We start from the raw sequence: 17,155 nt of genomic DNA, 5'->3' as shown, positions 1-17,155 counted from the left end.
TGCATCTGGGGCTAAAACAGGCTGTGACTGTGCTTGGTTCACCTCTCATTTACCCCAGTATTGACCAGGAATAGCCCAAGCAGGGTTCCAGTGCTGTAAATACCAAGGTGGTGGGCTGAGCTCATGCCTGATCCCCCGAAGGAATTCCTGATGCCCATGGAGGAGGTGAGACCTGTTTCTGTAAGCTGTGATCCTGACCTGGAGTTGGAAGCAGAGCACCATGCAAGGAGGGCACTCAGGGGTGAGCAGAGCAGCAGAGATGGGCCAGCACTGCAAAGCTGGGGTTTGGCTCTGTGTCCAAACCTACCCAAACTCTGGGCTGGTTCACACTCTGGGTTTTGTCCATTTTAATCTGTGCCACTTTTACAGGAATTAGCTGTGGAACAAGGTTTGGCTTGAGTCTGAGACTGCTCCAGCTTGTGGGGTGTGGTGGTGGTGGGCTGCTTCACCCTCGTGTCAATTAATGGGTGACAATGAGTCCTTCAGATCCATGTTCCCGACAGACCTGTGGGCTCAGGCTGCTGCCAAGTGCCTGGGGAGCCTGCATCAGGTGCAGAGAGTGGAAGAACTAAGTGCACTTTCCAACTGCTGGTGACAGACCTGCTCAGTGAGGTGGGAAGGGTGAACACTTTCCCTTGCCATCCTTTCCCTGGGGTGCTGAGGAGAGGGATGTCCCGTGCTCAGGAGTGAGTGAACAGCCCCAGAGATTCACTGCACCACGTTTCCAAGGAAAACTCACTGGCTGAGCCACGTGCCAGGCTGGAGAGCTGGAGCAGCATTCCCAGCTGCGGGACTGCGTCCTTCTCAATGCACACAGAGTCCTCTTCACTTCACACACAAGACTCTGAACTTTTCCATGCTGTGCACATCACCTGTGTGCCAACAGGGAGTTTACAAGAAGTCATCAGAAGTTTTCTCTCTTTCTCTCCCTCCTCTTCTCCCTCCTTCCATTTCTACAGATGTCACAGGATCCTATGTCCAATCTGGCAGAAGCTACTACGCTAAAAAGTTCGCATCAAGAGCTTGCCTACTCTCCAGCTCTGTTAAATATTTGTAGACTTCTCTGGTTCCAAGGCAAAAGCAAAGTAGTCATATTTTTTATTTTAAAAATCCTTAATTTATCTGCTTTTATTTCTTTTGCTGCTGTTGCTCATATCACACAGTCTGGCCATTCGTGTTTGCAGAGAGATCTCTCAGAAACTCAGTGCTGTTCAGCACAGCCTCTGCCTGGCTGAGAGAAAAGGAGATGCTTAGGAAGATGCAAGTCTTTCAAAGGACACTTAATCACACGAGTCACTTCAGGTGGGTGGGAGCAGAGCAAATCCATGCTTTTGCTAATGCTCTTCTTTCCAGCTCAGTGTTGTGGGCTGGTGGAAAGAACTGCTCTCCTTCCAGAGGCATCGGCATCGGGGCAGAACTTGTGTGACTGCCAGATGTACCTTGGGATAGCCCAGGAGTCATTAGACCTATTCTATCCAACCAGTTTTAGCCTTTTTATTTTTTAAATTTTTTTGTCCAGTTTTAATTCTTTTTTAATATCAAAAAAAGTAGACTTCTCTCACGTCTGCAACCTCAGAGGAAGTAGGCTCAAAAAATCCATTTCTCCACTCGGAGCCCGGCCAAGGGGGGTTTTTACGCCTGATTTATTTGCACGTGTGGACGTCGTAGACTCGTATGCACTCCTGGCAGCGGACGTAGCAGCACCAGTGGAAGATACAGTGACACTTCTCTTTCCTTTTCTCAGTCCTCGTGTTGTGCCCGCGGCCGCAGCACAGGAGGTCACAGCCGTCGATGCCGTGGGAGGTGACGTTGCAGATCCTGTCGCGGGTCCCGAAGGAGCCTGTCTCGGGGTTGGGCTCGCAAAAGTTTGGCGAGTTCTCGTAGTAGACCAGGTCCTTCTCAGTGGGGGCCTTGAAGAAGTTGTATTTGGGCCGCAGGGTCTCCACCCAGCCGCGGGATTCCCGGTGTTTCTCCACCACCATCTCGGACGCGCTGTCGTACTTGTCCTTGAGGTAGTCGCCGATGACCCTGAAGTCGGGCTGGGACCACCAGCAGGTCTTCACCTCACAGCTGCCCGAGAGCCCGTGGCACTTGCACTTGAGGTGCATCAGCTCAATGATGGACTGCAAAAGAGAAGAAGGGCAAAGGAGAAGGAAGACGTTAATTGTGGCGGTGTTCACAGGGGTATCAGGATGAGGGAAGAAACGTAGATCTGACTCCGTGTTTCAGAAGGCTGATTTATAGTTTTATGATATATATTACATTAAAACTATACTAAAAGAATAGAAGAAAAGGTTTCATCAGAAGGCTAGCTAAGAATAGAAAAGAAAGAATGATAACAAAGGCAGCTGTCTTGGACTCTCTGTCCAAGCCAGCTGGGCTGTGATTGGCTATTAATTACAAACATCCAAGATGGGCCAATCAAAAATCTACTTGTTGCATTCCACAGCAGCAGATAACCATTGTTTACATTTTGTTCCTGAAGCCTCTCAGCTTCTCAGGAGGCAAAATCCTCAGGAAAGGATTTTCCATAAAAGATGTCTGTGACAGTTAACCTGTAATTAAATTTATGACATCCTGCCACTTGGCCATGATTTTCCAAGGAATTATGGATGTTTTCATAGATATATTGTTGTGAACAAAAATCCTCTTATCCCCCAGTCACTTCTGGGTCTAAGCCATAAAACTTCCGTACTTTACAGTTTTCAGTGACTGGTTCTGACTCCCAGCTCAAATTTAAGCATTTACCAAAAAGCTTTCACCAAGGAGATTTATTAACTTCTGGCTTATCAATGTTCATGTAGGAATATTACAGTGCTGTCACACAGGAAAAAAATTCAAACACATCTGGACAGAGAAGCAAAGAACACACAAAGCTACTCAAACAATTCCTTCATAAATGAAAATAGCAGCTTTTCTGTTGGAAATAAAAGGAAGATGAAGTGTCCTAACTATCTAGAACAGAACTCCATCCTTTACATATGTTAAGCAAACAAGGTTCAAGCCTTGTTATGACTACTTTCAGAAACTGAAAAGGGATTTGTTTTTATTTTATAGCCAGGGTTATGATTTTTCTAAAATCACTTCAAAGGAAAAAAAAAAGAGCCCTACTTTTGATTTTAATGGCTCAGGCTTCAACACAAAACACTTTCCTGGGATAAATGGGAGGGTGATTATTGATCCCAGAAGCTTTGCTGCTTGTTTTTACCTCTTATATAACGAGTTTAAATAAACAGAGGTGTTGCCCTCCAGTACTCTGGGGTGGGAGACAACCTTATGCAACTTGATAATCTGCATTTCCAGAGCGATCAGCAAATTTCTGGGTACGTGAACAGGCGAGTGCCAGCCTGAGTCCATGAGATTTGCCATGAATCAGCACCTTGGTGCTCACCAGGTGTTTCCCTGTGTTATTTACGGAGTATCACCCTCCACAGAGCTGGCTGCAATTAGCGAGGAGGGAGAACCGCAGAAGGTTTTGCTCATAAAATCACCCCGAGCTTAATCAAAACTCCTGGAGGAGCAGTGGGGTTGGAGTTCCTATGGGAACTGATAGGAAACATTGCCCATGGCTCAGGTGTAGCTGGGAACACTCGGATGTGGAGGTCTGGAACAGCTGTCCCGTGGGTGCTGGCATGGTGACGATGGAAAACACCAGTGCTTTCTAAAATACTGGGATTTCGGGTCATGGTGTGATGTCTGTGGGATTTCAGGTTGTGGTCTGATACCTGTAAAATGTCCTAGAGTCAAGGAACAAAACTTAGAGTAAAAAGACCTCTGCAGGCCTGTGGTCACAGGGATGTTTGTGTCACGGACACATTTTATGAAAAATCCTTTTGCCAAGATTTTTCCTCCTGAGAAGCTGAGAGGCCTCAGAAACGAAATGTAAAATAAAAATTATCTGCTGCTGTGGAATGCAACAGGTGCATCTGTGATTGGTCTTGTGTGAATTGTTTCTACTTGATGTCCAATCACAGGTCTAACTGTGTCAGGACTCTGGTCACTCACAAGATTTTATTATTCATTCCTTTCTAGCCTTCTGATGTCTCCTTTCTCTTTCTTTAGTGTAGTTTTAATATATAATTTTCTTTTAATATAATATGTATCATAAAATAATAAATCAGCCTTCTGAAACATGAAGTCGAGATTCTCATCTCTTCCCTCATCCTGAGGACCCACAAACACCACCACATGTTTGTTTGTTTTTTTCCAAGGATTCTCACTTTAAAACAAATTCTCACTTTAAAGGAAATCCCTCCTTTCTAGAGCTTCTCCCCAGCCCTCTTTTTCCCACTACATATCCCAGTAACTGCCCCATCCCTGGTGGTTCCTGGGATAATTTAGGCCAGAGCTGGAAGAAACCACATCATTGCTTGTGGTCGTCTCCATTGCAGACAATTTTGGTTTCTGGTGGTATTTCCCTGTCAGAAGTTGTATTCCAACAGCTCTGCTGTGGTGTGGGGTGGGATAACACCGCTGGGAATTCACAGTATCCACTTCAGGAGCCCTCAGGAAACCCCAGCCTGCCTGAGGACCTGTGGCTTTGGTACAGCTCACTGCACAAATGTCCTCCTGGATATGTGCAAGACCTTCTGCTGTGGGGACAAGACCACATTAACCTGTTCCCCCTTATCTCAGAGAAGCTGTGGCATAATCTCTGTTAGAAAAGACTTTGTGGTTCAGTTCTACAAATTGTTTCCCACAAATTGCATTCTTCTGGATTTATGGGCTATTCTTGACATTAAAAAAAAAAAAAGGAATATCCCCCTTTTGGGATTATTCCACCTAGGGAAAAGATTCATTGTGTATTAAGGCAGATTTTGTGCCTCCTTTCCCCTACATGTTTTGTTCCAAGATTGTTTGAAGTAAAAACAGCTTCAGGGCATGATCCAAGTTTAATCAGGAGGCACCAGAGTTCTATTGCCTCTAATTTTGTTCAAATATTTCCTGGGAAATACAACAGGGTTGAGAAGATGGGTTGTGGGAAAAGCTCTCCTGGCTCTTCTCCTCCCTCAAGGCTGCAGAGAAGGGGAATGGACAATTGCACTCAAACTTCAGGTGCCCCACAGTCAGTGGAAAGAAACAGCCACAATTAGGACATTATTAATAACTCTAATAGTGGAATAAGGGTTAATAACTCTAATAGTGGAATCACAGAATGATTTATGTTGGAAGGGACCTTAAAAATCGCCCAGTTCCAACCACCCTGGAATGGGCAGGGACACCTTCTGCTGGCCCTGTCCAGCCTGGCCTTGGGTACTTCCAGGAATGGGCATCCACAGCTTCTGGGATATCCTTCTAGATATCCTCATCCCATCTTCTGGGGGTAGAAATCCTCTTATGTTGGGATGAAATCCCATCCTACACCTGCCTTGATCCATCCTCTATAAAAGAGATCTGGACAGATGACTCCAAGGCAGGTATTTACATGTGTGTGGGTGAATTCATGTGGAGCCTTCACAGACCAGTCACATCAATCTAGAGCTATCACAGGACATGTATTACCATTTTGTGACACAAATTTGCCCAGATTTAGGCCCTTTGAGCCCCCTTAATCCCCTCCCACCACTCATCCTCTCAGGTAAGAAAACACCAACAGGAAAGGAGGAGATGAAACGCCCTTACCGTCCTTCCAGCCTCGTTGTTGTGCCGGTTCATGGCCGAGCGCGCGTCGGGCCGGTTCTCCCGCGCGTCCGCGAACTCCCGGGACACCATGCTGCCGAACTCCACGTCCTCACTGCAGCCTCCCCACTTCCAGCCCTCGCCAGGAGAGCCCTTGTGGCGCGTGTCACACCCGCAGATGGTGGCCGAGCCCTCGGCACAGGACCTGGTGACAGCGAAAGCCACCCCGGCGGAGGCGATGGCGTGGACGAAGGCCGACTCCCTGGTGGCTGTTGAGAGGGAGGAAATGTCACCAGGATATTTTATGGAAAATCCCTTCGCCAGGATTTCTTCTCCTGGCAAGATGAGTAGCCTCAGCTTCCCCATGTTTTGCTCCTCTGGAATGTGATTTGGAGAGTTGTTTATTCAAACATGTTAATTGTTTTTACTTAGTAACCAATCCAAGTCCAGCTGTGTCAGATTCTCTGGTCTGTCATGGGTTTTTATAATTCATTCTTTTCTAGCCTTCTGATGTCTCCTTTCTCTTTCTTTAGTGTAGTATTATTATATATCATATCATATCAATCATATCATATAATGTTGTAATGTAGTGTAATGTAATGTAATGTAATATAATATAATATAATATAATATAATATCAGGCCTTCTAAGAACTTTAGAGTCAATTCTCATCTCTCACCTCGTCCTGGGGACCCTCACAACACCACAACAAGGAAGGGCCAGCGAAGGATGGATTTGGTCAGTGCTGTGAACACTTTCTCTGGAGGGCATGGCAGAAGGCCAGGGAATCCTCCTCTTCCCTGTGGTCTGGCTTGGACCTACTCCAAAGACTTTTTTTTTGCTAGGAAATGAGTTTCTGCACAGACAGGACCAGGCTTGATCCAAGGCCACTGAGGTCAGCCAAAAAGTTCTGACTGGGGTCATCCTCAGGTCTTTGGAGAGGGCCATGGCACCACAGACAGCTGTGCAAATCTGAATTTCAGGGGAATATTCTATCTGGTACTGTGCAGCCAATGCACCACATAGCCAGACCCTGAGCTGTGGGCTTTGCTTCAGAATTTGGGTATGTTCCCAAAAAAATTAAAAATGCAGGTTTACACTTAACAACAACCTGGGACCAGCACCAGGTAAAGCTCCTCTTCCTTGACAGGGAGAGGTGCTGGTGGCTGGAAGGTAGGAAAATGCCAGGATTGTCACATCCTCAGTCCTCAGGATGTGAACCAAGCCTTGTCCCCTCCCTCCATCTCTTTTCCCCAAGGCTGAGTGTTTTACTCAGTGACAGCACTCAAAATGCACCTTACACCTGCCCCAAGTTCTCCTCCCTTGCCTGATCAAGGTCCCTGCCAAGGGGACTGGAAATGAGGGAAATGAGCTTTCCCTGGTGCCCACAGGCTCAGGCTGGAGGGTGGGATCAGCAGAACGATCCCACCAGAATAACTAGAAGATGTCTTGGCCAAGGACTGAGGAGTTTTAGTCTTTGTGGAGAACTTCCCTCACAGCCTTCCATGCCAGGGAGAGCTGGGCAGGGAAGGGGAGCAGGAAGGGCTTTCCTGGATGTATGAAAATGAAAACCAAACTTTTCAAACTGCTTTGCAAGTGGGGAGCACTCCAAGATATCAAATTTATTTCTCTTTCTCTTCCCAGTTTTTGATTTATTCACTCACAAGAAATGACCCCACAGTTCAACACCACACCTCAGAAAACACCAGCAGGGTAAAAATGGGATTTTTACCATGAACAGGGCTGCTCTCAAACCTTTGGGGCAATTCTAAGCAGGCACAATGATTCTGACAACAGGCCTCCCTGAACCTCCTGTATTATTCCCCACTCACCTTGTGGTTACAGACCAGTTAGCCTATAAACTGTGTTCTTCCTGACACTTTTTAGATTATTTCACTGAGACATTGAAATATTAATGGATCCATAAAGTCACAAGGTCACATTTTCAGTCGATGCAACTTCACCAAAGCTTCTAATGAATTTTATATCACCTGACTGCTCAAAAACCACTCAAACCTTCCCTGCACCATATTTTGCTGATCTGAGCTTTCCCTGGGCACTTTGGCTTAATCTTTGCCTTCCAGATGCTTCCAGGCTTTGCTAATGTGAAGAAAGTTTAATGCACCAAGCCAAAAAGCTCAACATGTTTTTGGGGAGCAATCACGACTGTGGGGCAGTCCTGGCTGGATTTTAGGCTTAAGCAAGAGCTCAAGCTTTGCTTTGGGAAGGCTACCAAACACAACAATATGCAAATCCCATAATGTGCATGACCTTACAGGCTGAAGGGATGAGCAATGTCCTGGAACACGTTTGCCAGGCCACTTGGGGAGGTTATTAACTCACCGAGGGCTACAACCAAAAGAAAAAAAAAAGGAAAATGCAGGAACCCTGAGGTCGCCAGTGTGATTTTGAAAAACCCTTGTTCAGCATCTGGCCATGCTGGAGGATGCCAGCATCCTGCAAATGATGACCATGCAGTTCTTGATTGTGAAAGCTCAGCTTGGAGCATGGACAGGAGAGCCCCGTTCACACAGGAATGGGGATTCTGCATCTTACACTTGCCTAAGTCCAGGTGGGATCCAGAAACCAAATTTTGGGGGTGCAGCACTTCATATGAGGTCTCCATGAACATTTCTGACCAGCTTTGGGGTCTCTGAAGAATGAAAGGCTCCTCACAAAAGCCAAGGAGGTGAGGTGAGGGGTGGATGCCATGATAACCTCTAAATCTCTAAAAACCAGTTTCAGAAGATGGCCTTGAAAAAAGACCAGATATTTTAGAGAATTAGAACTGTGAAAGATGCATTGTAGCAAGACCACATGGGGTGGAATAATAGGTGATTATAAGCGATTAAAATAATACGTGATTGGTGTTAGAAGTATTAGCAGCATTGCCTGGCAAAAGCTAATAGGCTGAAAAATATTTATAATATATATATTTGTAAGGTAATATTTATAAGGTAATGAGGAAACAGGTTGGCATCTGATAGATTGGCGTTCAGTTTTTCATCTGTCTCACTCTTCATTGAGACTGATAATGGAATAAACTCTTTTAAAAGGCCTCTCAGTTGCCTTGTCTCTGTAGAGCTGGGATTTTCCAACACAGGACCTTGCACTTGGGCTTGAGCTTCATGAGGTTTGCTCAGAGCCACATCTCCATCCCTTCTCTCAGCCTGGTGTCACCAGCAAACCTCCTGAGTGCCCTGGATCCCACTGTCCTTGTCACCAACAAGCAGTGCCAGCCCCAAGCCCCAAGGAGCACCACTGCAGTGCCACCATACAGGTAATTCCTGACCGACCAGGAGGCCCATCCATCAAACCCAGGTATCTCCAATTCAGAGACTAGGATGATGTGCTTCCCTAAAGTTCCTTGGTCAGGCCAGCTCTCATCTCCTGGGAATCACCCTTTCCTCTGCCAGGAGGGATCTGATCCAGGCCTGGGAAGGAGCTGTGGGTGCTGAAATGATGATTGCAAACCTCCTGTGCCTTGCCAAGCTTGGACCAAAAAAAAAAAAAGTGGTGTTTGTGCAGGAAAACTTCTCCTGTGTGGGGATGAGAGGGGTGGCCTTGGCTTGGGAGTCCTTGGTTTGGATTCAGCAGAAGCCATCAGCTCAGTGGTGTTTCCCTGGGCATTGCCCTCACTACAGAAAGATATTGAGGGGATGGAGAGTGTCCAGGGAAGGGAATGGAGCACCAGGAAGGACTGATGGAGCTGGGAAGGGGCTCAGCCTGAAGAAAAGGAGGCTCAGGGGGGACCTTGTGGCTCTGCACAGCTCCTGCCAGGAGGGGACAGCCGGGGGAGGCTCTGCTCCCACAGAACAGGGACAGGAAGAGAGGGAATGGCCTCAGGCTGTGCCAAGAAGGAAAATTTGGGAAATTTTAGGGAAAATTGGATATTTTGGTTGGATATTAGGGAAAATTTCTTCACTGAAAGGGTTGTCAGGCCCAGGGCAGTGGTGGAGTCACCTGGAGGGATTTAAAGGATGTGGCACTTGGAGACACGGGATTCTGTGGCAGTGCTGGGTTCATGTCTGGGCTCGGTGACCTTGCTGGTCTTTTCCAGCCTTAAGGATTCTACAATCCAATGATTCTGTCCAGGTGCAGAGCTCAAACCCCATGGAGCTTCAGGCAGCGCAGCCTGGAGAACTCCCATGTTTGCCAGGACTTGGCCACAACCAAGCAATTCCAGGCAGACAGTTTTGTCTGTAGAGACCAAACCCTAAATCTCAGGTCCATCCCCTAAACTCTGCACGGTTTTTAGCCAGGAGGGCATTGATGGGATTTTCCTTAAGAAGCACCAATTACAGAGAGCTCTGCTCTTCCCAGAAAGCGCCGGGTGCCTTTTACAGCCTGGGACAAGACTCAATCACTCCCCTGCTTTTGAAATGCAGCCACCACTTAAGAGCCACACAACAGGAAGCAAATCGCCTTGTATCTGATGGTAACCACCTGGGGAATGCAGGCAGGCAGGGCCAAGGAGCTCAGCTCTGGCCCCGGGGCACCGAGCTGAGGAGTTTTGTCTCTTGGGAAAGTCGCAGCCAGGTCCCTTAATGACTCCATGAAATTAGGGCACTGGCTTTAACATCTCCTACCCCCCTAAGTGAAGGCAGCGGGTTCAATATTGACGCAGATGGAGCCGTGCCATGGTGTGAGTCACGTCCTGCCACCTCCCAAAAGCCATGGGACATGTCCTGCCTTCCCCCGAGCATCCCCGAGCATCCCAAAAACATCCCCGGGATGCAGCCGGGGGCGGCGCGGCTGCAGGAATGGAGCAGGAGCAGCGTGGAGATGGAGATAAGCAGGAGGAAAGCACGCACTTGTGATGGAAATGAGGGGTTATTAAGGTGCCATATAAAAATGCAGGAGATTTGGCCAAGATAGCAGGAAAGTGCCCGGTGTTTGTCAGGCCTGGTCCCTCTCTGGGTGGTTCTGGTGGCAGGAGGTGGTTGGGGCTTGGAGAGCTTCTGGAAAGTCACCTGGAAGGAGGAGGTGAGCAGGGACCAATTCCTCATGGAGATGTTGACTTCAGAGCATTTTAACCGCTTAATTTTGGTCACCAAAGCTCTGCCTTCAGCTCGTTCGATTCCCTGAGTTTCCCTGCAGGGCGCAGATTTGGATATCTGCTGCTTCTCCACAATTCCCTCTCCATTCTTGAGGTACTGAATATCAGTGAAAAAGTGACTTACAGAGGGCCTTAGGGGTGTCCACTAAAGCAGAGCTCTCTCTCTCTGGAAAGGGTTTCTAAGAAGCCCAGACTGAAATCTGAGAAAATGAACGTCCCCTGAATATTCTGCGCAGAACTTTCTGACCACTTATCCCAGCACCAAACCCATCCTGACATGCAAAACCACTTGGCTAAGCAGTAAAATTTTGACAATCAGAGGCCTGAGGATGATGTGACCCAAGATTTGCTTTTCTGCTGTGACAGGGCTGTTTTGTGTGACTTTGGGCAAACCCTTCAGTCGCTCTGTGCTTCTCCTTCCTTATCTGTACACCCGAGGACAATCCTGCTTATCTCCCCAGGAGCCTGCAATGCTAAATTCAGTGATGTCTTCAGAATTGTAAGGAGAAGGGATTGGAGCCCAGCAGAGGGTTCTCAGATTGTGGGATGAGGAAGGCAAATGAATAACTGCATGAATATCTCAGCTGTCTGATATGTGGCAACTGCTCTCGTGTGTTCTTCTGCCCAGACAGTGACTTATTTTCCCTGAGTCTTTCCCTGAATGATGAAATGATTAACCCCAGGTCAGGTAGGTGTCTCAGATATGTGGCAAGATGGACTGTGGTGATGCAGCAGGGTGAATAGAATGGTTTATTTTGCTCTGGAAATCCCTTTTTATCACATCTATAAAGCAACACTGAGCCATTCTCCATTCTTGAAACCCTAAATCTTTCCTTTTTGAAACAGAGTCCTTGGAGTGAAGCAGTGAGTGCCTTTTGGGCTGGATAATATATAAACAACATGGAAAAAACCAGAAATTTCCCAGACAATGAAGGAAAGTCTTCCCAGCCATGTCTGCTCTTGAGGAGAGGATCCTGCTCCATTCCATGATTGGAAAGACATTGGGAATGTGTGGCTGTGAGCCCACAATTTCTGACACCACAGACCTCTGGAGTGCCCTTGGGAGAGGCATTTTGCTAAAAATGGGGTGAAATAGAGGAAATGGTTTATCTGTTTAGCAGGGCTGTGGGGAGGAGCTGTGCTGGCTCCTCTGAGCTGTGTTTTTCAAAGCTAAGAGTCTGCAGAAAGTACCTCTAACTCCAGGTTCTTGAGACACCCATCTTTGAAGGCTGGAAGGTGCCAAGGCTTCCCAACATCTTTCTGGTTGGGCAGATTCCTTAGGTACACAGAGAGTGTGAGAAAGGGTTTCAATTCCCTCCTTGGCTCCAGGGGATAGAAACCCACAGCTGCCAGTTAAGATTTGCACAACAGTTGACATACTGCACTGACTCTGGATTAAAATGGAAAAAAACCCGACCAAATAAACAAAATAAACCCTAAGAACTCAGAAACTGGAAATGAAGCTGGGAACAAGCTGGTGTTTGTGGTATTTGGAGCAGCACAACCCAGCCTTTTACACACACAAAGAGCTAATCCCAGCTCAGTTTTCCTGGTTCCTGTGGTCCTCCTGCACCTTTGGCATCCCAGGCATTGGAAGGTGCTGCCCAGTGGAGAAAGGTGGTGAGGAATTTGTGAGGAGCTTTGGAAGCTCAGCCTTAGACTGAGGTGGGGTGAAGCACAAACCCTGTGAGGAGCCCCTGAGGGAGCTGGGGGTGCTCAGCCTGGAGAAAAGGAGACTCAGGGCTGCCCCCATCACTCTCTGCAGCTCCTGAAAGGTGCCTGTGCTCAGCTGGGGCTGGGCTCTGTCTGCAGCAGCACTGACACAGCCAGAGCACACAGCCTCGAGCTGCACCAAGGGAAATACAGGTTGGATATCAGGAAAAAGTTTTTCACAGAAAGAGTGATAAAGTTCTGGAATGGCTGCCCGGGGAGGTGGTGCAGTCCCCATCCCTGGGTGTGTTTAACAAAGCCTGGATGTGGCACTGGGTGCCAGGGTTGAGTTGAGCTGTTGGGGCTGGGTTGGACTGGATGACCTTGAAGGTCTCTTCCAACCTGGTCATTCTGTGATTCTGTGAATTCTGTGAATTTGAGTTTTGACTGCAGTGCAAAGATCACCAACCCAGCTGCTCTCAGCACGCTGTGCTCTCTTTGAATCCACCCAGAAACATCTCCATGAAGATAAACCAGTAGGCTCTGAATGAAAGCCCACGCTGCATCACTTTGGATGAAAAAGAAGAATCCCAGAAAAGATTAATACAGAACGAGCCTGCTGATTGCTGAGGAGCTGGTGGCCCTTGGGAGAAGGAGTTTCTCTAGGCTCTGACAGCCTTGCAGGCACAGCTGCTTTCTGAACAGCAGGAGCAAAATCCAGAGGGACTGGTGAGTCAGAGCTCCCAGGATTTGCAAAAGCACATGGAGGCATCACTGCTGGCTTATGCCAACACAAATGGCATTGCCTGCTGGCCCTGGGATCCACGTGCAGGAGGAGCAGAGCACCCCAGGCTGCCCCAGATTCCAGCAGAGGATACCCCAGTCCCCCAGCACTGCTGGGCTCTGCTGAACTTGCAGCAGATCAGCACATCCCTGACCAGCAGATCCCTGAAAGCCAAAACCTGAGAGTTCAGGATATGGGGATGGTGTCCCCCACCTCACAATGGTCTTTAGGAGCTTGGAAGAAAACTGGGGAGAGACTTTTCAGTAGACCCTGCAGAACTAAAATAGAGGCAATGGTTTTAAGCTAAAAAGATGTGGATGCAGACATAAGGAAGTAATTTTTTGTGATGAGGGTGGTTGTCCAAAGAGGTGGTGGATGCCCCATCCCTGGAAGCAGCCAAGGTGAAATTAGGTGGGGCTTTGAGCAAGCTGATATATTGGAAAGGGAGCTGGATTAGATGAACTTTAAAGGCTTCTTCCTTCCAACCTAAACCGTACTAAGAAATGAAGGTTCACATTTTCACAGGACATATTTCTCCCCAGGGAAAGGAGTGATAGTAGGGCAAAAGAAAAATGAATGCTGAAGTTTTTGGTTTTTTTTTGAATGATCACCAAGCAGGAAATCATTTGCCAATCAGAACTATTAAATATTGGCCCAGCGCCAGGGGAAGGCAGAGAACAGGGAACTCCTTGGCACAGGCTGGCTGACAGATCCATCCACAGGCTGTGCCCAAGTGCTGGAGGGCAACAAGCTCTGTTCCCATCACAGGGGAGGAGGAGGAGGAGGAGGAAGATCACAGGGGTGTCACGGTGCTGGGACCCTGGCAGTGCTCAAGGGGAAAACACTGGGAACGTTGGAAACCAAATATTGGCACTGAGAGCCTCGGAGGCAGCTGAGCTTCAGCTTCCCCACATTCCTCTGGATTGTACAAGAGAGGATCCCATCTCAGATAAAGCAACCAAAAGGTTTTACATAAGTCTGGCTCAGCCTCCAGCTGCCCTCAGCTTCCCTCTGTTTCCAGAGTTCCCATTTCCCTTGACCCATGCTCACCATCTGCAGCACCTCAGACCTCCTCAATTATCCCTTTACTCCTTAAAAAGGGGCTCCTTGTCCCACATGTGCTGTTTGATTTCCACCCATTAGGATGGAAGTGCTCAGCACGAGGACTCTAAAAGGAATCAGAATTCCTGGTGGGAGGGAGACTCATTGCACAGAGCACATCCCCAAATTCTGCAGCGTGCACAGTGTCCATTTCATCCTGGTTGTGTTGGAAAACACCTCCCTAAGTGGAAGGAGAGGACAAGTCAGGATTCCTGGTGGGAGGGAGACTCATTGCACAGAGCACATCCCCAAATTCTGCAGCGTGAGCAGTGTCCAGTTCATCCTGGTTGTGCTGGAAAACACTTCCCTAAGTGGAAGCTTAAGGAAGAGATCCTGAGGTCTTTAAACTTTTGTTTCTTTCCTTGGTGTCACTGCCAAGCCTAAACCACCAAATGCCCTGACCCTGATTTTCTGTCTGACCCACCAGGGAGCCCTTGTGGAGCCCTGAGGAGCCTCCAGAGGCTTTGGGAAGATCAGAGCCTGGTGACTGCACCAAGGGAGCCTCTCTGGACAAGGGTGACTCCAAAACTCTGCCTCAGTTTCCCCATCTGCAGAGCAGTGGGCAGACAGCTCATCCTACCCTCTCCAGCCTGAGCTTTGGGCACCTTTTCAGCCTGCAGCATTCCACAGGGGTGGGGAAAAGGGCAGGAATGTTCTCCTCAGCCTGTGCTGCATGATGCCTGGGCACCCCATGAGTGATGCTGGGATCACTGTTGATCCATGGAGCCTTCCAGAAGAACCTCAACACCTGGAGCTGCCTCAGGGCTGAGTTGTGGTCACCTCATTGCAAAGGGGTGGGACTGGGGGACCTTTAAATGTCCCTTCCAACCCAAACTATTCCATTATTTATGACATGGAGACTTTCTAACCAGCACCCCATCTGGTTACAGATCTTGGCAGCAGCTCAGGATGTTCCAGAGCAGCTCTGTGCTGTACTAAGGTGTGCCCAGGGTTATATAAACCCCATCAATCTTATCCTGAGGACCTTGGGAACTTTTGAACAGGAGCAGAGCCCAAATGGCTGCCTGGGATCCCTTGCATGCAGAAGGATCACTAATTGCATTCCTCAAAGATCTCTTTGTGACACTGCAATCAGAGAATTATAGGATCACAGAATGGTTTGGATGGGAAGGGACCTCAATTGTCTCTTTCCAACCCCCTAGTAGACACCTTCCACTAGCCCAGGGTACTCAGAGCCCCATCCAGCCCAGCCCTGAGCATTTCCAGAGATGGGAATCCACAGCTCCAATCTCCACACAGTTCCACAGACTGGCCTGAAAGATCTGGAGCCATTCCCCAAGCTCCTGCTGCCATTGCCTTGTGTCACATCCCCTCCTCTTCAGCAGCATTCCCACATGGGATTATCTCCAAATCCAGGGAAGCCCACTCCACCAGAACAGCAGTCCTTGGTGCTGCAGGTAACTGAGGCTGTCCCTGGAATGGGATGGGGGGGGCTCCAAGGAGCAGCTGCAGCTCTGGGAGAGCTGCAGCACCCACAGCACTGTTACCTTGGTGTTTTAAGATTTTCTAAACTTTCTGATGCTGACATTCTTGTAGTAAACTTTCTCACATACTTTCTGTAAATAACTCATTGTTTTGCATTCCTTTATGGAAGAAGAGAAAGTTGATGGTCTGTTAGTTTAACCAGTGTCATTGGAGAGGTGGCACTGTCACCCTCCAATCCGCTGTCACTTTTGGAAAACCATAAATGTTGAAGTCAGAAAATAACCTTCCCTTTTTTCTTCACCTTGAGAACAGCAGTGTGAGCTTGTGGTTTTTTGTGTCCTATAGTGACACAGCAGGTGATGCCAACCAGGAGCTGTCCCACAGCCCTGTGTGGCACCACAGCCTGTCCCCTTCCTCACAGAGAGCTCCGTGCCCAGCTGGCTCTGCACAGTTTCTCATCAAAATCCAGCTCCAGGCTTTGCCTGGCTTCTTTAACCACTTAAAAATCAGGCCCCTAGATGCAAAGACTTATGCAAATGCGTAATAACAAGAAGTTAACCACACTTTTGCATATCTGAAAGGAAAGGTTAGGTTTGGGTCCCATCTGTGTTTTGAACGGAGTTTTGATTGAGTTCTTGTTTCCTCTGAACCAGCTGTGCTAGTGTCAACACATCCCTGGGAAGATGAAAGGCCCTAAAAAGACATTTGATCAGATTAGCAGTGATTCAGCTCATTGGAGGGAAATTATTAAATGGGCAATTCCTGCCAGGGAACATGAAGGTGATCCAGATAAGAGGCAATGCTGGATTGAAGGAGGTTGGATTAGCTCAGCTTGTAAAATCCTGAAGGCCAAGTTTCCCCAAAACATCTGAGTGATGGGAGTCTTCTCTCATTCTTTTTCTTTTCACTTTCTCATTCTTGTTCTTTTCACTTTCTCCCTGTTGGTTGCTCATGGCTCTGGTTGCACAACAGAGCTGAAACCTCCAGCGTGGCACTCAAACCTCCAAACCTTTCTCGCACTTCCAAACTTTTCTAGCACTTCCAAATGTTTTTTGCACCCCCAAACCTTTCAGGCTGTACCTGGAACAGGCAGAGCCAGCTTGCCCAAGGCCAGGGCAGCCTGCAAGCCTGGTATCCTGGGCCAGTGCTCCCTGCTGCCCTGCCTGTGAGCCCAGGGTGGAATGCTCTCCCCAATTAGCCACTGTCAAAACAACCCCAGGTGATCTCGCAGGTAACCAGACCCCCGAGATAGGCAAATCAGCAGGACGGTCTGGTATCAGTAACCCGAGTCTGATACCTGCAAAGCAAACACTCCCTTATCTCTCTCCCTATCGCCCTATCTCTCTGCTGATCTAATCATTGCCGTGTATGTCTCCCTACCTACCCCGCTCAGTGCTTTATCTGCCTTTCTGTTGGCTTGGTCATGTGTGAAAGGCTCTGATCCCCCCCTCCCTCCATCCCGTGAATGCCTTCTCCTGAATATTCCTTCTTCCTGG

At 48.1% G+C, this 17,155-nt stretch overlaps 1 protein-coding gene across 1 annotated transcript in view; it reads right to left on the bottom strand.

Moving 5' to 3' along the window:
• Nucleotides 1-1,556: 1,556 nt before the first annotated feature.
• Nucleotides 1,557-17,155, bottom strand: part of WNT3A (Wnt family member 3A) — a 97,765-nt gene continuing 82,166 nt past the window's right edge. The window contains exons 3-4 of the mRNA XM_064703260.1: nt 5,623-5,888; nt 1,557-2,123 (exon numbers count right to left, since the gene is read on the bottom strand). Coding sequence (XP_064559330.1) covers nt 1,644-2,123; nt 5,623-5,888 — 746 coding nt within the window. The 3' untranslated portion in view covers nt 1,557-1,643. The remainder of the gene's footprint in view (nt 2,124-5,622; nt 5,889-17,155) is intronic.

Source organism: Zonotrichia leucophrys, chromosome 2 (assembly GCF_028769735.1).
Source record: "Zonotrichia leucophrys gambelii isolate GWCS_2022_RI chromosome 2, RI_Zleu_2.0, whole genome shotgun sequence".
Taxonomy (NCBI): Eukaryota; Metazoa; Chordata; class Aves; order Passeriformes; family Passerellidae; genus Zonotrichia; species Zonotrichia leucophrys.
The sequence above is the reverse complement of the archived record's forward strand: the minus strand, read 5'-3'. Positions and strand labels throughout refer to the sequence as shown.